At 44.0% G+C, this 24,031-nt stretch overlaps 1 protein-coding gene and 1 long non-coding RNA gene across 5 annotated transcripts in view; one reads left to right on the plus strand and one right to left on the minus strand.

The window, feature by feature from the left end:
- Positions 1-24,031, plus strand: part of LOC126521224 (plexin-B-like) — a 487,065-nt gene that overhangs the window by 407,556 nt on the left and 55,478 nt on the right. For all 4 annotated transcript variants that reach the window (XM_055065821.2, XM_055065820.2, XM_055065822.2 and 1 more), the window contains 3 exons: positions 1,790-1,962; positions 11,111-11,256; positions 18,672-18,777. In XM_055065821.2, coding sequence (XP_054921796.1) covers positions 1,790-1,962; positions 11,111-11,256; positions 18,672-18,777 — 425 coding nt within the window. The remainder of the gene's footprint in view (positions 1-1,789; positions 1,963-11,110; positions 11,257-18,671; positions 18,778-24,031) is intronic.
- LOC129382232 (uncharacterized) overlaps positions 1-24,031 on the minus strand; it is a 113,908-nt gene that overhangs the window by 75,408 nt on the left and 14,469 nt on the right. Inside the window, exon 2 of the long non-coding RNA XR_008610327.2 lies at positions 11,100-11,170. This is a non-coding gene — a long non-coding RNA (uncharacterized lncRNA). The remainder of the gene's footprint in view (positions 1-11,099; positions 11,171-24,031) is intronic.

Consider the following 24,031-nt stretch of genomic DNA (forward strand, 5'->3'; position numbering starts at 1 on the left):
TGAGCGCTGTGCACGAAGGCGAGCTTTGTGGGGTTTCTTTTTGATTCTGTGCAAGGAACCGAGCGTGCCGCGTCGCTCCTACTGCGACAGACCTCGAACGGCATCTGGAAAGTGCTATCGCGTTAAAAGGGGTTTGTGTTTGCGCTTTCGCGTAATAGAATTGTTTTCTCGTATATTCAAATTACAATCCGACGCTATCATGTGTGTGTGCGCTGTGTGTAAGTCGTACTTTAGGATATATTTTCATGCATTTTACATTGAGAAATTCAATTAGTTCAGTAACTTCTTTGCTCTACACGGAGAGCCTGCGTGGTTGGGTATGTGTGGTTCGGAATGATTATTCCCAAAACGACGGTTGACGCTGGAAGCCGACGCCGGATTTTCTGCGACACGGGGCCCTTAACGCTATGGAGTTAAAAGTATAGCACGCAGGGTGTTTCAGATAACTATAGTGTCAAAACCCCAAAAAAAAACGCGCATGTGCGTTACGATAATCCAATCAATTTCACTGTCTCCTTTAGCAGCTCAGTATTTTTTGGTATGCACTTCGGTTATTGTTTAACGATGACTGATTAACCAACTTGTAAAGTATTGCTTTAAACGTCAAGTTCTCAATGAAAAGGTTGTAGAGCCTATTGAGAAATACCCAAATAATTCGTTTCCATGATGATAGCTTCTCTGGTTTTAATTTTTCCGAGGTCGAAAGCAAGTGCACGAGTTAGAAAAGTACCACGTGACCCGGCATTTGCCCGTAGAGATATTGGTTCCCTGAAACACGCTGCCAAAAAATGAATGACGCAGGTAGACCAAAGGCATGAATAGGCTGCACGCAAAAAATAATAGATGATGGCCACACCTGTCGTCGTCGATGCATCGCCATGCGCTGCCAAAACCTTCTCCCCCTTTAGTTGGTCAACATAAAAAACGCTCGCGAAACTTCAAGGATTGTTATGCGTTATATATCATATTATATTGCTCCATTTGCTTCATTACTTCAAGAGACAGGATATCTCGGGTGAATGTGGAAGCCGAGATCATTGTATTCGATCCATTCGCGTTGCTCAAGGACTGTTGATGCCTTCGGTCTGCGTGCAGCATCGATCATTCAATCTTGTCATGTTTAAGGTCACTAATGTTGCTGCACGTAAGAACCTAGTAAGGTGATTCATTTTCGAATTTCATGCGCTTTTTTTGCAGCTCATAAAGATTTAAGTTACAGCAGCTATCCTCGCGGAAAGAAATTATTGGGACATTTATTAATAGCAGCAGCGGTGGCGAGAGGGGGGTGGACGCTCTACAATTTTCCCATTAAAAATTTTGGATGTACATCACAAGTTCAACATATGGTTAGTTAATTGTCGTTGTTCTTTACCTAAGCTCCCAGTAAAAAAAAAATAACACTTTGAGCTGCTCAAGAGGACATTGAACAATACTAGGTTGGCAGTATTCTATTAACGCACACGTAAACATTTAAAACCATGCCGTACTTTGAGACACGCCCTGAATCAATGGACGCAATGAGATGTTCCCACAACAAATTCTTCAGTGCACCTGTTCTTGCGTGCGCGGATGCGACGGCTGCGAGATTGCGTTAATTATTCCGTGTTTAAAAGCTTTTGTGGGCATAGATGCATTAATTTTGTGAGCGTAGGCCCGGTCTGTTTGACCACCCAGAACAAAGCTTAAGATGGAAGAAACCCACGCGAAACAAGAACCGTCTCTGCATCCGAGCAAACTGAGCGTGTGCAGCCCCCGTTAGGCCACCGCGGCGCGCTCTCCCGACTCCCAGTGACGTTGTACAAGTGCCTGCTGCTGGGAAGCCACGGTGGCCGCCAGGACTGCTCCCTGTGCCTGACGCGCGACAAGCGCTACCAATGCTCCTGGTGCGGAGGGTCGTGCAACTACGGACCATCGTGCGTCGAGCCGGTCACCACGTCGTGCCCACCGCCCAGGATCGATTGGGTGAGCAGAACGATCTCGGGAGATAAGCCCGTTGCTCGATCATGACAGAAAATATTTAGCGCAAACAGAACTAGGACACAAGAATCTACAGATCCCTTGAGCCCTCGTCAAACTCTGCAAGCATAGCTGCATGTGCACAGGTGGCGGACGAACGTGTCTCCAAGTAGATTACTTGAAGATGCGAAGCGGACATTAGTTTGTCTATGAATGCTAGCGTTAAATTGGCTAACTTATGCAGTTTTATTGCCTTTTTAATCGTTCGCTTTAGTGCACACATTCAATTTGAGAAGTACGAGCACATGCCGAGGACTTTGCACTGCCTTCGCTACGTGACCACTGGCTCTATTTGAATCATTTCACCTTGGAGCTGTGTCATCGACAAGCTGCAAAGCGTGCTATCAGTCAGTAATTATAGCGAACACTCAAGAGACCTGCAGGCGCAGCTATGTTCTAGGCGACGCAGTATTTGACGCATATCATCGGCGACGTGGCTCTGAGCTGCTGGCTATAGGCGTCGTTACTATAGCTGGCTGCTACATATATAGGCGTCAGTTGCTATGCTGGCTGTTACGTACGAAAGGTTACGGACGTCACTCCCAACCTCTTGCGCTGCCGTTGCCTTGCAGCTTGTGAAACAGTAATCTTTACCGGGAAACGTATGCGGGGAGCGATAATTGCTTCGCGTTGTTATAAGGAGCGCCTTATCAATTATGTGGTTCGGATGCTTGTTTTGTGCTTTCTACGCGTAATTTCAAAGAATGTATGCACTGTTCGCTTCACTTTGCTGAGTGCTTGAAGCCTCTGCCTTACGGGGGTACGAGCCACTGCTCCTGGCCCCGCACGTTCGCTGGGATCGGCCCACATTTTTGCAGGTGGACGCGGACAAGAAAAATACCGACCAAGTAGTGGCTAACAGCTTCACTGTAAGACCAGATAATGCCCGAGAGTAACTCATGCATACCTGTCTAATTTTGTCTGCTTCATCAGGATAACGATGCGCGCGCGTGCACAGAAGCGTACGTTCACCGAAATCAGTGCTGTCATATTTTAAGACCAAAACCGCAGTCAGATAATTTAAAGATAAGGTCAGGCTAGTTTAGTTCTTTAAAGGCTCTTCTGTAAGGGCTGAGGCGTAAGGTGTGGGGTAAATACTTCTAATAAATAATCCTAATAAATAATAAATAATAAATAATAAATACTTCTAACGGAAGAAAATAGGTAAATAAGTAAAAATGTAGGTTCACCTTAAAGAATAAAGGGTAACAATAAAAAGGCAAATGCACGTGTTAGATTATGCATTTGAACAAGAACGGAATAATGATTTGGCAAGACAGAAACAAAAACAACATCAGCAATGACCACGGGGCCACTAGTGCTAGCGACAACATGGGGGAAGGCCTTTCGAATCTGATGCCCTTCAGTAAAAAATATGAAGCGAAGAAGGAAGTTGTGTGTGAGCGTGGTTGAAGTAGATAACCAGTGCGTTGTGATACTTTTGTGGCTAGGCTGATGTATGGCCCATGATTGAGTGAACTACAAAAGAACATGAGAAAGGCCAAGGACAGCTTTAGCACGAAGGTACGAGAGCGACTGTAAATCAGCTTTTGCTTTTAGGGATGATACGCTTACGTCACATGAATAGGATGAATGAATGATTGTATCTGGCCGCAGGATTGCGGAAAGACTGAAGCACGTTAGCAAGATCATTTTATTATGAGTCCCACTTATGCGGCGCGTATTTTACTTTGGGCCTGATTAATGATTTGTTCGAAAGAAGTTTAATATGTTGCGGAGCATGACGCAAGTGGCGTCTCACGAAGCAAAGTGTTTTCCAAATCATTTGTCGGCTACGTGAACGTTTAGAAAAATGTTTCATTTATGTTGCAGTCAAGAAACGTAAAAAATTGCAGTAATAGCGTCTTTCTGTCCTGGGGGTGGTGAGTAAGAAACTTGAATTCTAGCATCTGAATAAAGCAGTATTTTCGTTTAGGCCCAGTAATGCTTGTAGAAGTTACAGAAAACCAGTATCTTAAGGAAATTGAAGTACAACATTTCCAAATTTTGTAACTCTGTGCCAAAAATAGATCTCACAGTTTTGTAAGCACGACGCATCTAAAGGGGACGAACCTATCATATGAATTGACCACTTACGCAATATTATTAGTGTTTACGAAAGTTTGCAAATGCCCAAGTCACAAATCATTTATGTATTTGATAGCTCTGTGATGTGCACAAATTCTGTCCGCTTTAGGTGTCTCAGCTGGTGCAGTTTACAGCATTCTAATATCGTATTTCATTGTTGAGTTACACAATTGCAACTTGATACTCGAGCTTTTCGTTATTTTTATTTTCAATTTTGTAAAGTTTCTCTGACAATATTAACCACCTATGTAAAAATATGGCTTCCCATCCCATAACTTCAACGTAAAACCTGGTGCGTTTGAAACTAAATCATAAAGCAAGGACATAAATTATCGTATAGTTCAGTTTCAGTTATGATATTTCTAGCGCCTGTAACAACGACCTTGATAATTTTGTGTCACCCCTGCCTTCCCACCTCGACAATTCCTGATTGCGCTAGGTTGTACTTAGCAGCGAGCCATATATTGTCACTGAACTTGACAAATCTTTATTTTATTTCTTTTTGCTTCGTGCGTAAGTCTGAAACAGGATTTTCTTTTGCCGGCATGGCACCTATTCTGTATCATTTCGTTTCTTTGTCAGTTTTCCCATGAAAAGGAAGCTTCTGTGCAATGTTCTGCCGGTACTAACCTAAAAAACAAAATAAGAATTACAGAAGCACTTCTCAGCACTGGGGCGATTGACAACGAGCGCACAGCCCTAATTTCGCTACTGTTCGTTGTCGCAACGTGTGGCTAATCGAATTAAGAGGAACCCATGACACGCCTCACGTCTTCTCCTCGAGCACAAAGCTCCGTTCGGAACTTGCCTCGCTATCTAAGTTATTTATTGCCTATGTTCCTTTTCGCCGAGCCTTTCGTTCCGACATCTGTCTCTGGGAAAATACTCTCTCTCTCTCTCTCTCTCTCTCTCTCTCAGGGTGTTTCAGCGAACACGTTCAAAGTTGACTATGGCAGATATCACAGATCTAGTTGATGAACTGGTCTACTCGAAGCGGCGGATAATACTTGCGCAAAAAATGGAGATGCAAAATCGACGAATTAATGAAAAATTCATTTATTAAGTTTTTAACTAATTAAATCATGGCACATGTAGCAATTTACAAATTATAGCAGTGGAGTTCGCAAGGCGGATCCACTTGGAACGAATTCTCAGGACGACACCAGTTTCGAGATATAAATACCCGAACTTTACGGAGAAATGCATTGGCGTTCTAGTTGATTTATTAAAAAAACGTCCTTTCATACACTGAAGCACACAAGTAACTGGAACGCCAAAGCATTTCTCCGTAAAGTTCGAAACTGGTGTCGTCCTGAGAATTCGTTCCAAGGGGATCCGCCTTGCGAAGTCCACTGCTGGAATTTGTAAATTGGAATATAGGTCATAAGATAATCAGCTAAACAGTTAATTAGGGATTTTTATTAATTTTTCAAATTTGTGTTTCAATTTTTTTCTGCAAGTAGTGTCCGCCGCTTCGAGTAGACCGGCTCATAAACTAGAATTGAGCTTTCTGCCACAGGCAACCTTTAAAAATGTTTGAAAGTGTTCGCTGAAACACCCTGTATATATAAGCCAGCAAACAATGACACCAAGGGCAGTGTAGGGAAAAGTACTTGTACTTACGCTGGCTAACACTCTCAGGGTTAGTTCTAGTAGTAAAACATAAATACTCAAGAAAGTGGATGGGGAAACGGCACTGCGGTAGCTCAATTGGTAGAGCATCGCACGCGTAATGAGAAGGTTGTGGGATCATACCTGCGGCAAGTCGTTTTTTCAGCCCCTTTCATTTCCATTCATTTATCATTTCTTTAATTCAGTTGGTAAGTACAAGTAATTTTCCCGATATATATATGCGTGTTTCTCATTGTTATGAAGAGCGCCTTATCAATTATGTGGTTCGGATGCTTGTTTTGTGCTTTTTCTTTATTGAAACTTAGGTTATACTGTATTTTGTACGCGTAATTCCAAAGAATGTATGCACTGTTTACCAGGACGCGGAACAAGAAAAATGTATCGTAAGTAGAAAGTAACTATCATGGTTTATATACAAATGTTACACGCGTATATTTCCTATGTAGCCCTAGTTGCCCTACTAGTCTCCGCCGATGGCCACTCTCAAAAAAATAAATTAATAATAAGTGCTCAAAAAACAAGAAAATAAGTCTTACCCATTCCTTTTCAATTTCGCAAAGGAGCACTATCTAAGCTTGAAAGGGTGTTTTCTTTTTTCATTCATATTTTTTTGGGGGGGGGGAGGGGGAAGGATCGATTATGTATATAATATGCAAAACGCCAATTTATTACCAGAAACACTACTGATACGAGCATAGAATGACCTAATATTACCTGCTGGAAGCTGGGGTGCACTTTGTCTCTCAATGTCGGTTGATGCGGCCCCAAAATTTCAATTTTCTTTGGTCACGTATTGGATTTATTGGTACAGCTATACCGCAAGTGTCAATTCTCACACAAGGACTTTACATGCTACAAAAATGGAACGCAAATTGTTATGTTGTCACAAGGCAAGTGGCCTGACGCAACAGTCTGGAATGTAGACTGCCTACATGGTGTCTGATTTGATTCTACTTGACAGAGAGACTTTATTGATCCTAACTATAGATCATGTTTGCCTAAGCGCTCAGATTAACTGCTCAAACTAATGAACGCCTTAACGACAGTGAGGGAAAACACGGGGAAGGTGGGAGATGAGCAAGACGAGAACAAGTTAAAAGCGGGAGCCAACGTTCCGGAAGGTGGACTTGAAGGCGGCACATGCGAGATGAGTGAGCGATCTTATGAATACGCGCGCGCGCGTCTGTCTCGCTAGATGTGATTACGTGAGCAATGATTAATATGAGCCGTTCTAGCATAAAAGCACAGAACGTTCACCTTTCACTTTTACAAACTTTTTTTATGCGCAGAAGCACACATGATAAAGCGCCGCTAGCAGATTGTGACATACAGAATTGCACGGCCACGTCGTTGGACTTATACTTCATCACGCCAAGGTCGGGCAGCGTTGTCAAGGGCACAAGCAGGCGTTAGCAAACGAAGACACAAATTCACAAATCCGGCATTACGTGTTAATTGCTGCCGATTGGCAAACACATGGGACGTCGTGTGTAACTTCCACAACACTGTACCCTATTAATGAGGTTTTCAAAAAGCCATCCAACCATTTCGAGATGCCGAGAGAGAAACATCTCCTGTCCAGTGCAGTAACATGTAGAAATCGTTGGTACGGACTAATTAATTATCACGCTCTCGGTGTCGAAATCCGACTACGTATCATTCCTCTATGGCGCATATGGTGTGCGTGCTTTGAGTTTATATTTCACCGCGTGTTTCGCCAATAGTAACGCTAGTGGATAGAAAGCCAGCACCTGTACTCCACGTAAGGAGCACTGGAGCACTGGTCGCTGTAGCGTAATTGAGAATGGTCACGTATATCAGAAACATTATCCTGCATAACTAAAATGAAACGGTACATTCAAAAACGCCGCCGCAGTCATGAATATTAGAGCACAGTTTGCTTTATTAATGTGCCTGAGTCTTCAGACAAGCCTTGCAGAGACATTCCAGCGAATTTATGCTACACGGCGCCCTAATATTTTTAGCTATAACAGAGGTCAATACGTGCTGTTACGTTGCATCTTGCGAACAGAGTCACTTGAAAGTCACCTAACTATATCCTTATTCACTTCATCACTAAACCGCATCTCAACCTACATCTAGGGGCCGTGTACCGCTTTTGCGTTGCGACTATATATTCATTTCTTACCATCCGTCGCCCCGAGTAGGCGATCCCGGTGACTACGGAGGCAAAGCTTCATGTGAGCCACTGACAAAAAGGAACATAATTACTACTGAATATCGCGACAACAAATTTTCTGCAAACCAAGTAATTAATGCTGCAGTGACAAGTTTCGAATAAACAGATTCTACGATCTTATCAACAAAACAACCGACACAGAAAGAGAGAGATAGGGAAGTTATAAGGAAAAGGCGGGGAGGTTAACCCAGCTGAGACCGATAGGCTACCCTGCACCGGGAAAAGTGGATTGAAAGGTGAGATGGAAAAGAGAAGTTCCCATCTTGCACTGGTGCACACATAATCAGGCGTTCATCGCTCAGTCCATCGAAAGCGATCATATAGGCTCTAACCGAGAAAAAGAAAACTAAATAGAGAGAGAAAGGATGCAAAGAAAGGCAGGGAGGTTAACCAGAAGTGATTCCGGTTGGCTACCCTGCTCGGGGAAGAGAATATGAGGAGGGAGAGCGGAAGGGAGAGAGATAGAGTCAATCACAAACAAAATGCGTACACTATAGAGCGGTAGGCGGCAGCCTTCTTAACCTGAAGCCCCGTAGACCGCAGGAATTTTGGCACCGCTAATAAGGCCTTCAGCACGGATGTTAAATCGAACTAATCCATGCAGGTTGGTAATTTTGAAGGCTGCATGAGCTTCTTTGCAAAAACAACTAGCTCACAGGAACCTTTAGGGCCAATGTTTCTTCAAATACTTATAGGCACTTTACTGCAGTCTATGCCCACAGAACTTGTGAAGAATAAAAATACGGTGGCTAGTGCTGGCATCATTTCGCTATGCAAGTAGTACATCTATAGCAACAGATTTGTGCATATATATATGCATTCAAAATACTTGTATAATATGTATGTACGTGTTAGACTCCCAATTTCTCCCTAACAGTATTGCTCTGACTATGTTCAACAACAGCACATAGCACAGACATGCACTTCTCTCTCTGCGAAACAATAAAAAACTAACCGTTACATCGCACACAATTGATGTCGCAACTAATCCGAAAGCAGGTAGATTTTTTAAAGAAGAGGAGACATTATTAGCTCACCTTTCTCAAAACCTTTTTTTCAGATAACGTGCAGACAACGAGCGCACTGCTGAAAGGCGTCCCTCAAGCTACTGTTAAACAGCTTGGAAATCTTCACCTGCAAAGCCTCTACGAGAGAGCGGTTTAGTGGAAGTTAACAAAAATTGAATGTCACGTAACGAAAAGAAGTGATAATAGTAACCATCTAGCTGACGTGCACATTTGCATGTCTCGCTCGTTAACTTGCGCTGTTCGCGAATTCACTCCTGTCGCAGTTTTGCGGCTTCATTTATCTCGTGAGCGCTGTTCACCGCACCGTCTAACCCGCTCTCTTGTTCTTTTTTCTTCCGGAAGCAGTTATGTCCCGCTTTTCATATTGTTTACCTTTAGTGCCGAGCGGCAGTCACCCCAACGGCTGGCTGAAAGTCATTTGAGCACCCGCAGCTATCTAATCGGGTCATCGTAAAAACGTATGTCAATGACTTTTCGGGAGACGTGTTTTGCCGACGCTTCCCACAGGACCAAATGCAGCGAACTTTGGGGAAGTGCACTTGCTATTATGGTGCACTTTTATTCTTCTTTTATTTCATCGTTGCATTGTTGAGAGCAGTTACGCGCTTCCCGTGTATCGCGCTGCCACACGCGCTGGCTTCAGTTGTTTACCCCGTGACATTCGGCCAGCTCGACCTTGGTCTGGTTTTAGTGCCGGGACGAGGAGATAAAATTGTTTTCGCTATACGAAGAGGTCACACTGTCAAACAGTGTGGCCGTTCTTTGCCGGAGAAAGGAAAAAATACGAAACATTTTAACGGAAGTTGCGCATGTAAGCCAACCATGCACAAAATAATACTGCACGCAGTTAATATGGAAGCGTTTACTATTTCATCATGCGTTGTGTTCCGCGTTTAAATACTCTTGCAGAAAGTAATACGAACCATAAGGCGTCTAAGTAATGCCCCGCTCTTTTTCTTTATTAATGGTCGAGGCAAAACTTATTTGATTAAGGATTATTTTAAGAAAGCGCCGACTTAAAAGTACTACACGAAGAAAGAAGACAGACCCAATGTGACAGGAAGGTATTTCCGCCTTATTGCTTAAGATAGTGCTTTTAAGTCAGCCTGTTCTTAAAAGAATTCAATATCGAATAACGTGCCCTATTTATTGCTCTTTTATAAAAAGGTGTAACCTACTTAAAGAAGTGTCTTAATCGAAGTATTTCAACAAACGCAAAACAAAGCTCACGAGACAAACATCCACGCAAAAATTTTAAGAACTTTGCTTACTTTGGTTTGCTTTCAGTCGCGCTAAATTTATTGTTTGGCTAAATAGAAAAGCGCACACTGCTAAGGTCATAAGCATTGTGAGCTCAACGGTTTCTTTATTAGATGCTGAAAACGTCATGGAAAACACCAATGAACAAGTGAAAGAAGCACATTGAGGCGTCTGCGTATGCAGGCGTTACCGCAGGTTTATAAACATTTGATGATCAGCGCACAGTCATTTCAGATGGTGTGACGTTCATCCGCTTGTAAATCTGCGCTTGCTACTTTGTGCGTTTTTGTTGCTTGTGCAATTTCTAAGCGATCTGCGAATTCCTCCCTACTCACCGTTTTATTCCTGCTTTCTCTCTTTCTTTCCTCCTCCTTTATCCCTCTGTTCCCTCTATCACCGAGCCGGGTAGCCGACTAAACGCAACCTTCGCCACCTCCCTCTCCCTTCTTTTCATTGTTCTGCAGAGTCTACACTTTACGTTATTCTAAGATTGTATGTATTGCGTCGTATATATCCAAGCTTAAGCTGAATGAAGTTGCCATGTACGATGAGGCTTAATGCAAACGTCGCTGGAAGATGAAATTTTGTAAGCTCCAGAGGGTCTCTTCAAGGTTTTTACAAAGGCAAAAATATTTGTTGCAGCGTCACCATTGCAGTAACGCTGCATAATTCTTAGCCTATATTCCGTTCCTGCAATTTACGTTTCTGATAGAGAGTTTGAACCCCGCCACATAATAGCGAGCAGTTACTCATAATAAATTTTTCTAACATCATCCACTGGAGACCAGTATCTACGCATCGCAAATGGCCCTGTCGCTGATCCATTTGACGGTCATATTAATTGAACTCAGCCAACCACTTTTTCTATTGCTCACCTCCCGCATAGATCCACCCTCTCAACGGGCCTGTGGAAGGAGGCACATTGGTCACCATAGAAGGCAGCAACCTGGGCACGAGCGAGGAAGAAATAAGAGACAAGATCCTCGTTGGTGGTCTTCCCTGTGTGCCAGTGGAGTACAACGTGTCAGTCAGGCAAGTACCACAAGTGGAGTGCTAATACAACGTTAGCAGGTCCTCATTCAAGCAAATTTATCGTGTGGAGAGCGAAGAGCTTGGCTAATGGCAGTCTTCCGATAAAGAGGAATGGGTGGTATACATCTAGTGTACTTACTCATATACCGATAAATCTAGAGTGAGTGAGTGAGTGAGTGAGTGAGTGAGTGAGTGAGTGAGTGAGTGAGTGAGTGAGTGAGTGAGTGAGTGAGTGAGTGAGTGAGTGAGTGAGTGAGTGAGTGAGTGAGTGAGTGAGTGAGTGAGTGAGTGAGTGAGTGAGTGAGCAAGTGCGATGGTGCGTGCGTAAAAACAGGGCGTTTCCCTCTGCATCAAATGTACGTCTGCTACTTAAAGATCATAAAGACCTATTACAGCAACTAAAGATTTACATAATTTACTAAGGATATCATGGCTACGGCAACAACAAGGTGTATAGAATTCACAAATGCTGTAGAAAACATAGTTACGAAAGTCTCTGACATGCAAAACATGTCACAAAAACATCTCAAGACCCCGAAATACACATGTATTTTGGGGTCTAGGTCGTTCACTACAACACTTGCCGCAGCTAGAGTTACTTGCCTGGTTTTTTGAAAAAAAGCAACAGCTCCTTCATTTATGGGAATAAAAGCTGCTGCCGAGGCAGCTCTAACATAAACTTGCGCCGCGATCTTACGGCAGCTGCCGAAAGCTATAATGTGGCTGATTGGCGTTTTGATACAACATGTTGGTGAACCGCAGCACAGACATACACAAGGACAAAAGTAATGAGACGACAGACGATAGCACTCGCTTGCCGTCTAGTCTATTCTGTCCTTGTGTATATAAGCGCTGCAATTCCCCAACACGCAGAAAGCAGCTGTTCAGAAAAGGTTGCCGCCTGCTGCCCGCTCCGCTGAAACACGCGGCAACCTTCCTTGCATGGCTGCGTTTTGAAGCTGCCAATAGGCGGCGACACAAGTTTATGCTAGCGTTATTTTGGCAGCAGCTTGAATCCTCTAAACGAAGACATCGTTTCTTAAAAACCTAGAAAGTAACTGTACCAAGGGTTGCTTTGAACGATGTGAACACCAAAATGCGATATTTCTGTGAAAGTCCAAATTTCTGTTACTCAGAATCTAGCTTGAAGAAAAAATAGGAGCATCCACTTATGGAAACACTGGTCGAACAATTGCGCCTGATGCAGTATTGCTGATTTGATAAATGTGGATTTGAACGTGGTTTTCATAAGTTTGAATAGTAATAAAATCAAAACTCAATACAAGGAAATGTTTGATAAATATGTTGGCAAATAGAAATTTCTGCGTCATCACGCAAGAAGCTTTGTACATCCACACGTTCTTTACACAAGAACATCACATAAGAAGAGCATGGTAGCAATATTTCGGGGCCTTCCACATACTGAAATTCTTAACTTAGTGATAAAATTAAGCATTTCGAACTGTCTTGTAGGAATTGCAACAAATTCGCTGTAACAGCACTTGTAATTTCACGCATACTTATGTTTACCATTTTATGTCATACAAAAGATGCCGCAACACTTTTTACCAATTGGGACACTCGCGTCAATTGATATTTATTTTGGCTGAATATTTCATTTTTATACTTTAAGTACTTTGCACTCATTTGTAATAAGATGGTTGATGAAGGTCGTTCATATACTAGTCTAACGAGCATTCGGACTTTGAGTGCGCAAGCACATAATTAAAAAGATGGGGATAATTTTTTCTCTTGTTGTAAGAATGAGCGATTACTTTCAAAGGAAACTGTGTGATTATGAGTTGTAAATAATTAGACCTTAGTTTTCTCATGTCGTTCTTTCATTAAATAAGGTGCTGACACGGTAGTCATCTGGCTGCTAGGGGAAGCTGTCCTGATAAGAGTGAATTTATTATGTTCGGTTAGTGCCTGCCTTATTAGTCGCTTGAAAAGCCATGGCCTCGGAAGGCATTATCTTAATACATGGATCAAGCCTGGTAACTTGCTACGGCCTTCTTTTCAATTAGCGCCAGAACAAAAAGCTACTCTTCCTGAAAGAAGGCGTATAAGAACAGACACATTCAAGAGCGTCTTGAAAATGGCAAAGACATTAAAAAGAGTGCTCAGCTAAAATCAAAGCGAGGTTTTAGAAACTTTCGACTCTTTAATGGAAGCGCATAAGGCGCACTCTAGGCACAACCTTCCTTATCTGCACAATTTTCCCTAAATGGGCTCTGCTCTATCTATGAGGACGACGACGCAGCAAGCTCGGGAAAAGCGAAAAATAGGTCGCAAGTAACAAGAGCCATTCCTCAGGCCAAAAACTTAGAAACATTCAAGAAGTTTCGAAACTACCAGTGTTACTCCTCCGCTCTGGTTTTAGTTATTTATTGCTTGTTGGTTTAGTTGTTCTGCTAGAAATAAGAGGTCTTCAATGGGTGTCATAGGGCCTTGATCCGTTGTCAACGCCACTGAGATACCCTCAGGTTAGGAACGCTTTCTCGTAAGGAGGCGTGATTGATCAACTTCGTTATTTAACTTTACTGAAGCAAAATATGAGGCAAACACGATCTCTCTTATTAATCCCAGCGCTAAAAGAGTCTATTAAGCTAATGGGAATAAGTGTCGCTTACGCACACTCGGCGTTAAGGCGCGCTTGCGGGAGAAATCTCGTGAGAATAGCGCGGGTTCTTAGGGTTCTTTCCTGGGTGTTTTGGTTGATGAAAGATTATCCATTGTGCGCTCATTAACATAACCACATCAGCAGAGTAAGTGCGCTCCCTATACGGCATTAGTTTATGGAAGCTTTCTACATTTTAATGACAAACTTTGTCGCAAGACCTTCCCTTGTCAGGAAAGTTTTCAGAACTCTCACTTTGAAAGCTGTCTGGACATCGTTTCCTTAAATAAGCATTCTATACTTTGTGAATAACAAAATAACGTTTGTACAAATGGTTACGAGTACGAACATATCGTTCAGAAAACGCTGCCCAAAAGAGAGGGAAGGAGAAAAAACAATAGTGGACTGCAGGGTTTCAAGGAGTGCACACATTTGTCCTTCAATATAAGGACGTCAGCGCCTGCAATAGCCTGAGGTACAAAAACAAGTACTTGAGATTGTAGTGGGAACTGAACTAGATTCGAGGCTGCTTGATAGGCGTTCTACGCGCAGAAAGGAATTAAGAAAAACAGCAGAAGAAAAACAAACAAACAAAAACGACAATGCGCTCCTGCGACCTTGCAGAATCACAGCCATATTTCTAGCAAAGCTGTTTGTTTCGAGTAGTTGCATTAAGAATGTCAGGTGCCTGTAATTAAACCACACGCTCTTTGAAATATTAGCTGCATATGACTCACCCGTTCTCAGTGTTGCCCTTATATAACGTTTTCGAGCTCTTGGTGAAAGAATTGTTTGCAAAGGTTGAAAGAATTCTTTGCGCAGTTATCTAGACACATATACCTGCGCGTGCTTATCTTCAATATTGTTGCCCTTTCTTTATCCAAATGTGGGCATGGTGGCAGTTACAGTTCTCTGGTGACATCGGGCTGAATACTGCACCGTTTGTATAACACTGCGGACCGTTTGCATACAGGCTTCACTGCAAAGGCCGTAAATAACCCGTATGCACGACGCCCACAACCTGCCCCTTCCTTTTACCAAATTAAGTAAGGTGCCTCGCTTCGTTTACCGAACACTTTAGGGAAACCTACGTTATTCGTGGAACGAATGAAAATACAGAGGAAGCGTGGGTTCAGTAATTATTTCAAAGGTTCATAATTAATCCAAAGATGTTAACGTTTCTCCAGTTAACATCTGCCACATTATCATCAAACGTAAACTTGGTGTAACGTAGACTTCTTTCGGGACACTGGGAAACAGTGGGTAACGTTCGTATAATGCTTTCAAGCTCTTGTTTAAGGTGGTAGGCGACACACGCACACAAAAATGCTCTTTAAATAGGAAGAGCCATTAAAGAACTTTTTTCCTTAAATAAGCATGTCTCATTTAACTTATTTAACTACTTAAAGTGCAGTAAATGGTTGATTTTATTGTTTGAGACCCAATTCTTGTCAAAAGTTCTAGTAGCGCCAGGAGTGATAAGTAACTAATGAATTTCTGAATTGATTAAAGCTTTGGCATTTATATAGCTAAGCGGGGGCCCAGTGCAATGAACTAGGATGAATGCAATGTGATACATATTAAGAAACTAAGCAAAGCGAGAAACATTGCCAATTTGAACAAAATGTATTTGCAAAATGAGCAGTAAATGCAAAAGTATTGCATCAAATTTTTTTTGCTATAGTTCTTTGCACATATTTATATGTGAGAAACGAGTGTGCAAAAGTTTATATCAACATGTTCACTCAAGACAAAGTTGTCAAAGTTTGCGTAACATTAGGGGGAGCAAGCTCTTCTTTTGAGAAAAACAAACAAATCTTCAAACCACGTGAAAGATGTCAAAAGCACACAGAGGCCTAAAATGCACCAGGTTCATAGCTGTAGCACCCAAGAGATGCACTAGAGCCTCCTTTTGCTCGTGTGGCTGCTCGGAGACAACATAAAATGAAAAAAGTATTTTGAATAATATCTATATAAAAGAAATAGTACTGACTTTCAGTTTTGCAATACGAGGGCATGGCTTGAAAAACTCACTAACCCCAAAATAATAGTGATAGGAAGATAATATTCTTTCAGCGTGATGCAGAATGTTTGGGCATATATAAAATGTAAAATAACAAAAAGAAATCCTGTACAAAAAAAAAAGTGACTTCCACCTTAGGGATATTTCGCACAGGTGCAGTAGTTAACTGATGTACTTGAAGCTGTTATCAAGAAATATGAATAAATGCTTCCCTATTTCCTCAAAGTGTCAAGTTTGTGGCGCAAGGGGTCCTTACAGGGCATTGAGCAAACTTCCTACGCGTTTCGTAAAATATGGTTGAAAAGCTATTGAACAATTCGGTCAGTAATTTGCTGCAAAAGCTGTAACTGACATATGCACTTAAAGCTTTCGTCACCCATCAACGATAACATGGACCCTATTATCTTTAAACTTAGGAGTGTTACGAACTTTTGCTCTCCCAGGACAGTGGAAACAAAGAAATAGGCCAGGAACAAGGGCTGCTCAAATATTGCCTAATGCAAGCATTTATGCTTTATTTCTGTCCTGTATTATCAATCAAAAACAACAGAAAGTTGTAGTGAGTTGGTGCTGATTTATGGTAACAGGCAGCGTGTCGGATTTTAGTGAAGGTGACGTGCTTTTCCAGTTCGAAAATCAGAGGGAGTGCGTGCGTCAGCATCACCTTTAGCAGGTGAAGTAACCTTGTTATAGAACGGCCAGGCAAACGGACAATTTTTATCCAGTGATGTCGAACTTGTGTGTCACGATTTGTACCTGGTGTCAACATACAAGTTTTCATATACGTTTAAGGATTTGTTATCTTCGGGGTTTGCTTCCATTAATGTCGTCATGTGGTGTGATAGCTGGGCCTACATAATATTGTTCGTATTTAAACAAGCGTTTTCTCTGAATAAAATGTAGTTGGAGTTTCACGCTACTCTTCGTTCGCGTTGCCCGTTATCACGTATCTTTATCAATCAAGCGAAAAGGTGGTAGCCGTCGTCAGCAAACGGCGGCAACTCCTCTGTAAGGTTTTATCTGATTTGAAAGAAGAAACGAGGGCGTCGCAATTTTTTATTTACCCCTAAATAATTCAGCCTCTTAAAAACTTTTCTGTGCATTACCATAGCTTGCGCCCATATTCTCTCTAACTATAAACTCAGTGAATCCGATTGGCGAGGGACACCATGAAAACACACATACAACGTTTTCGAGCGCTTCTACTCGCGCTAACAGCTTCTCTGTAAAAGGAAGCAAATGAAACAAAGTCCTTGTGGGCGGCACTTGTTCGAAAACCTAGCGCTGTCAGACCGGGCATGCCAGAACCAGCTCGGGAACCTTCGAGGCCAGTAATCGTTTTCTTCACGCTTTGGATATCAAATTACCGGGTGTTTGATCACTGAAAGCAACATCACACATTTTAAGAGATTTCACCCCAATTACCTGTGTGTGGCAAACTCGTGTTGTGCACACAGTATGTAAGTTCTTTCATTAAGAAAACAAAGGAAAACCCTTGCATGCGTGCGTTTCTACAAAGTAACCATCTATGAGCTCCATTACATTACTTGCCTTATTTTCTTGCACCATGCACGTACAGGCAGCGTAATTTCCCCCCAGTATAATTTTTCTTTTCACATCTATACAACACTTAAAAAGTGTGTAAATGACAAATCAAAGACTGCCTTAGGCATAAACACTGTCATCACTCAGCAGGCGCCCCGAACGTCAAGCGCATGAACTGTGGCACGTCAGATGCCGTACTTCTGGCAGTCGAACCAGCACCGACAATTCTTCGACACCTGTCTTCCGCAAAGTTTGAAATTTGCGACAGATGTTAAAGCATGCCTTACCCGGCCCATTTCTTTTATTGCGACAGCAGTTAAATGGAAGCTCAAGGAGCATTTCTGCCATCGGCGTCGCCGTGAGGTTTCGTATAAACTTAAAGGGCGATAAAATTGTCGCCGCGTGCCGTATGCTGTATGTGCGAGTGAAAGCGTGCGAGGGTAGACCGGGGATCGTGCCTCAATTTCGAGCACGCGACGGACGAAAGCGGGGAGGAAGCGCGCCGCGACGGGCTCGGAGAGGGGGCGCGTTCTACTCAGGATGGCCACGCGCGCCCGACCGGGCCGTTGCATCTTGAAGGTCATCTGCGACGGGTACAGAGTCGGCGATCCACTGCGTTTTCACAACTTAGTTCGCTTTGATGCGAGCGGCTTCACGAAGGTCAATTCGCTCGCTGCTGCTGCCGCGTTTCCTCACTGCAGCGTTTTGACAGCGAGTTTCCGCGGTCATCGAGTTAAATACGTTCATGTTTGCTTTTGCGCACGTGGCACGAGCACCATGCTTGTTCATACGGCCGATAAAACTACGATCCTTACTTCATATAGCTAGCTGTCCACTAATTTGCTATCGCAGTCAATGCTTCGCCTTCCGGGCCGAACTGCGACTTTTTTTTAGGAATAAGTAGGCGATTTATTAGAGACGGTGGAGGCGCGATTCTACGGCTCGAAAGCGGCACGTACCCGCGGTGATTTCTTAGTGGCTATGGTGTTGGTCTGCTAACCACGAGGTCACGGAATCAAGTCACAGCCACGGTGGCCGCATTTCGATGGGAGCGAAATGCGAAATCACCAGCGTACTAAGATTTAGGTGCACGTTAAAGTGCCCCAGGTGGTCCAAATGATTCCGAAGTCCCTGACTACGGGGTGCCTGATAATCAGATCGTGATTTCGACAGGTAAAACCCCATAACTAAAAAAAAAGGTGACACGTATCGTTTCCTTCATCGCAGAGTTGTCTGCCGGACGCAACCGAGCCCCCACGGTGCGCAGGCGACGTACGTGGTCATCGGGAATCGCGCCGGCATCACCAAGGCACAGGAAAAGTTTCACTACAAGGTAAATAAATGGACGCGGTGCATGCACAGCTTTGCTTGGTGTCTCGTCAGGCCTCGCGATCCTGTTCAATTATTCATTTGCTAGGATACTATACGTAGTTCTGTATGGCGTATTTCGAGTATCCTGCGTGAGGTTTGCCCAGTTTTACGATCTTGTTATATGCCCAGTTATACGTCTTTACTAGACTCCCGGAAGACGAGACTGCTTACTGACTCGCCATATCGTCGCTGCCATCTGTTGGCTGTCCAGTAGCGGACTGCTCCTTGCCACTGTGACTGACCACCGTCAACTGCTCCTTGCCACTGTGACTGACCGCCGTCAACTTTAGCAAATTTCTGCTGAATCACCTTAATATTGCGAATTTGCCCCGTTTAAATGCCTTCTGCTTGCATATCTAAAAAAAAAATGTATCGATCAGAATTGTCAATGGACGTCGAAATGCATCATTAAACAGTGCAGTACATTTACTATATTTCTAATGCTAAGACCAGACCAAAATCGGGAAGACAAGACTTCGTTTATTAATTGTTTCTTTGCTTTTGAACGTAAATAATACGAATGCAGTATCTCGCCAGCCCGCCGTAGCTTTGGTGCTATTGAGCGCGGGACTGGGCAACGATGTATTTTCTTTCCGTTTCTTCGTTTTATTTGTTGCACGCAGCTATATTTGGTAAGTTGTCTCCACGCAACCCATAATTTATTCCAACTAGCCCTAATGTCGTGGTTAAGGACAGAGCGAATTTCCTAAGGAGGGATTCTATTTATCATATGCGATAGCGGCAACATGCTCACCGTTCCTTTGTAGTTTGTACTGTAATGGAAAGAAGTTTCATTGAGAGAAAATGCCTCACGTCTTTCCCGTGAGTCGAAAGAAGAGTTACGACCTAACCGAAGTTTGTTGTCGGCCAACACAGTTCGTGTCTACAGGAAGCGAGAGTATTGATGGATCGCGGTGCAACGATCGTGTCGGTGAAAAGCCCCCTCCTTCGTGCTTTAAAGCTTTAATGCACGCCTTTAAATATAAAGAAAAGAGAACACTAAATGATAAAGAACCGATAGCGGCATGGCTTTTCTCGCAACAGCCGAGACAAGAAAGAATCTTTCTATAGCCGACACAGTCCCCACAGTTCATCATCCTTGCGAGCCCGTTTTCACCGTAGGTCACATCGTTATCGGCTCAGCCAAGCGAGCTCATTCAGCGCGATGTCAGACCGAACATACGCGCTCGGCCGAGAAGCACGCGCCCGTCGTCAGAGAGTTGCTTTACACAACGGCAGCTTTAATTTTCCGATGGGCGTCAGTCAGCCGGTGCTTGGCAGAAAGGCCAAATCCTTCGCTCCGAAAGGCGTCAGGCAAAATCCTTGGCTAGCCAGGGGATTATTTTCTGACACGCACGAGTGCGCGTTCCGTCCGAGTAGATTGCAACAGCGTATACGCGTGAGCCTAGTGCTGCCGGAGGAATTTATGATCCGTCCTTCGCATTATGTGTGGAGTGGTCGATTATTGTGGATTAAGCCTACCGCAACTTGGAAAAAGCGTCCCTTGTTCGCCGGAACGAAGGCAAAAGAAAGCACAGCGCGATACCACTGGCGACATTGCAAAATGCTGTCGCACCGTGGCTACGCATTTATGACACGGGAGATTAGAAGACTGATCACCACTGCGGCGCTCGCTTGACGGGTAATGAACGCATGCAACGAGCGCCGCACGCGGAGCTTCTTTGCACCTCTTAATCCATTACCGTTAGTCTAGTGGTCGGCTCAGTGCCGGCTACGAGAAGACAGGATGGGCTCTCGGTGTAGTTTACAAAAGGCATTCTTTAAAGAACCAGAAAAATTTGTAAATATGCACTGCAAGGAAATGATAGTGAAAGGAAGCTTTTACAAACTAGATATCAACGCCATTTGACGGCATTTCGGGAAAGCTTGCGATAGATGCACTCACTAATGAGATCAGGGCTTACATTTCAGAGCAGGTACGATAACAGGCAACGTTTCATCATTTTGATATTTGCAGCTAGGTAGAAGGATGTCCCAAATGACACCGAGTCGGCCCTTTTAATATTTCGCTAGACGTTTTTGAGAGCGGAAAAGATGGAGGTGCGTAAATAGCACTACTGCGTGAACGACACAAATTAATGGTTTATATAAGAGCTCATATCGATCGGTACAATGAACAAAAAATTCGTAATTCAGCTGTCGGTTAACAATACTTATTGCTCTTTCGCTAAGAGGAATACAAAAGAGAATGCTAGTGCCAAAAGCAAACGGTTAGTTTCCAACGCAAAGAAGGAAGCACGTCCTTGTTCCTGATTTGCTGTCTTTCTATGATTAATTCTGGGATACAGCCACCTCCACAACGGTCCCCATGTTATTTTTCTTTCCCTTTCCCCTGTGCAGGCTTAGAAACTAGACACTTGCGTTCATACATTTCCTTTTCTTGCTTTTCTTTTCTTCCTTTTCTCTCATTCTACATTGAAGGTGGTCTCAAATGAATCATCCTCCACCTAGCGAAAATCCATGGTTCGATTTACGTCGATTTGCTTACATCAGAATATCCAACGTTGACCAGAATAAAGACATCAAGGACGATTTTCTAAATTAGCTTATATTTCTGCAATGAAAGTGTGAGGAGAGCAACACTTTTGAGAGAGCAAGTGCACAAGCAAAGCTCGCAATTTACTAAAAATACGCGCAGAATGTGTATATTACATGCACCTGGAATGTTCTTGCCACCCAGGGGCTCCTAGATCTATCATTGCGAATCGTGCGTCGCGTTATTCGTTCTTCATGAACCAAGCGCAAAAAAGAAGAGAAAGACCTAGTAAGTACGCCATTCATAAAAAAAAATCCTGTTTTTAAAATAGTACTCATTCTGCACAAAGTATTTTCGCTTCTTGAAAGGCTAGTGCCAATGACAAAAAAAAAGGTCATGCACATTAATTTATTGCTGTTACGTCTGCACTGTACCAACCTGAGGTTAGTAGCGCATCATAATATATTAGGAAACTGGGATTCAGAAAGAGAGAGAAACAAAAGCGAGGAAAGGCACGGACATTAAACAGACGCATGTCCGGTTCGCTACCCGGCACTGGGGGAGAAGAGATACAGGGAAAAAAAAAGAGAAGAGAGATAGAGTGCAGTTTCGCGCCCATTTTAATATGCGCCTTAGGCATAGAAACAGCTGCAGAGACCTGTGGATTTGAGGTAATGCAATAACGATTTCGCTGCTTTCTGTGCCATCGACGCGCACGGTCATGGTCGAAGGATCTTTAGTAACTCATGTACGTGGACTGAGATAGTGTTGGATGCAAATTATTGAATCGTCTCTTCAAAAATAAATATGATTGATAATTAATCATTGGCATTTCATTTCTCTTTTATTGCAGACATAAGGAGAGAAAGAAATCATGTGGGAAAGGCAGGCAGACTAATGGGAATAGAAACTTTCCTTGTGTTACCCCTACATTGCGGAAAGGGCTGAATAAATACTGAAAGAATTCCAGAAAATCCAAGCACATTCAGGAAAACCAAATAGAGGAAGCGAGGAACGCTTGGGAGTACCCAAGTCTTTCTAATAGAGGGGGCACTCGAAAGTATAAACTTCAAGAGTGTCTTGATTGGCTTCTTGTGTGGCCGGCATTCCAGGATCGTCTGCTCCGAAAGCGGCCGGTCATCTTTTAATGGTACGATACTATTAGAGCGCAGCACTTGTATAGGCGCCCGTTCCTGCGATGAGCGTGGGCGTGCCTCGGCGTCGTGCCTCTTGACCGAGCGAACGATGAAAGCGAACACGGAGTGCAGCGGGAGATGAAAGAAGAGAGCGCGAGGAGGAAAGTGAAGGAGGAAGAGGCTACAGTGAAAGCAGAGGCGGAAAAAGGAGCAAGAGCGGAGGAAAAAGGGCCTATGCATGCGCTGAGTTGCCGGCGGCCACGGCATCCGCAGCCGCGTAGGCGATCGCATCTGCACTTCCGAGGGTGGAGAGGAGGGCAGGGTGCCGTGAGGTAGGAATGGCTACGCTGGTTCATGGCGTCAACTGCTAAGGTCAGTCCACGGTACCAGAGTGTGACTGGGATCACAGCTCCTGCAAAGGGCGATGGCGAGCGGCTACGAGTAAGGCTCGATGTGACGCTCCCTTGGGTGTTGTCGCCGCTTACTCTGGTGGCACGATTTCACCCCGACGAAGCGCCACTCTCGTCGTTGGTAGAACGAAAGGGCGAGAAGAAAAGCGTAGTGTGGCACAAGACGGGCTGTGCGGCGACGATGACTACGACAGGGCGTTAGAGTAGCGCGCGTCGTCTGTATGAAAACAAAGCGCTGCATGAGCGAAGGTTTGTCTGTGGCGGCTGCTGTGAATCGCACCCACGTGTCACCCACGCGCTGCCTCTCACGATATCCTGATTAGCGAGGTAGTCGCGCCACACTTCGCTCCGATTGCAATGTGCCGCACGAGGACTGTCCGCGCCAGCTACGCTACTCACAGCCTTCTCTTCCCAATATAAACCTTTGACCTATATAAACATATTAGAAGATATTGACACGCAAAATGAAAACGCATATAGAGCTGCGCTCAAATTTGGCATTAGGAAGAGAGAGAGAAAAAGAAACTTATTTTTACGCCAGCGTCCGGCGCTCAACCCTGGTCGGTCAGCTACCAGTCCTCACCCAACCCGTCTCTGACGTGCTGGATAAGCAGCGGCAGGAGAATGTTAGTTGCATGGGGTGGTGGAGTGAGCCAGTCCGTCCATGACCGTGGCTTGATGTTAGTTGGAATGTTGGAGAGGGCTGACTGCAGTTTGGGTTGAGTGTGAGGGCAATGCCATAGACAATGCTCTAGGGACGGATATGCCATGCAGTTCGGGCATTTCGGTGGCCCAGGTAGGCCTTGAATATAGTGACGGAAAAGCGCAGTCACTATTAAGTTTGTTTGATGTCTTCGGAGAATGGCGCTGTCTTCCCGCGAGAGGTTAGCAAGAGGAGTATAAAGGCGACTGCGTTGGCGCGAAGTTGCTTTAAAAGTGATGTGCGCTCCTTGTGCAAAGTCTTTCTGTATTCCCTTGGGTTAAATTCGGATGGCCATAGGCACGGGGGACCCGGAAAACTAACCACGTGGGTGAGCTCATGAGCTTTGGAGATTTTTTTGTTATGGATTGGTTGGCAGTGCGACTTCGGCTGCGACTGCGACTCCAGCTGCGACTCGTCTGGCGAAGCACGGCAAACCGGTCGGAAATAGTGATGGAGGTGTCTGGGGTCTT

This window comes from Dermacentor andersoni, chromosome 6 (genome assembly GCF_023375885.2).
Source record: "Dermacentor andersoni chromosome 6, qqDerAnde1_hic_scaffold, whole genome shotgun sequence".
NCBI lineage: Eukaryota > Metazoa > Arthropoda > Arachnida > Ixodida > Ixodidae > Dermacentor > Dermacentor andersoni.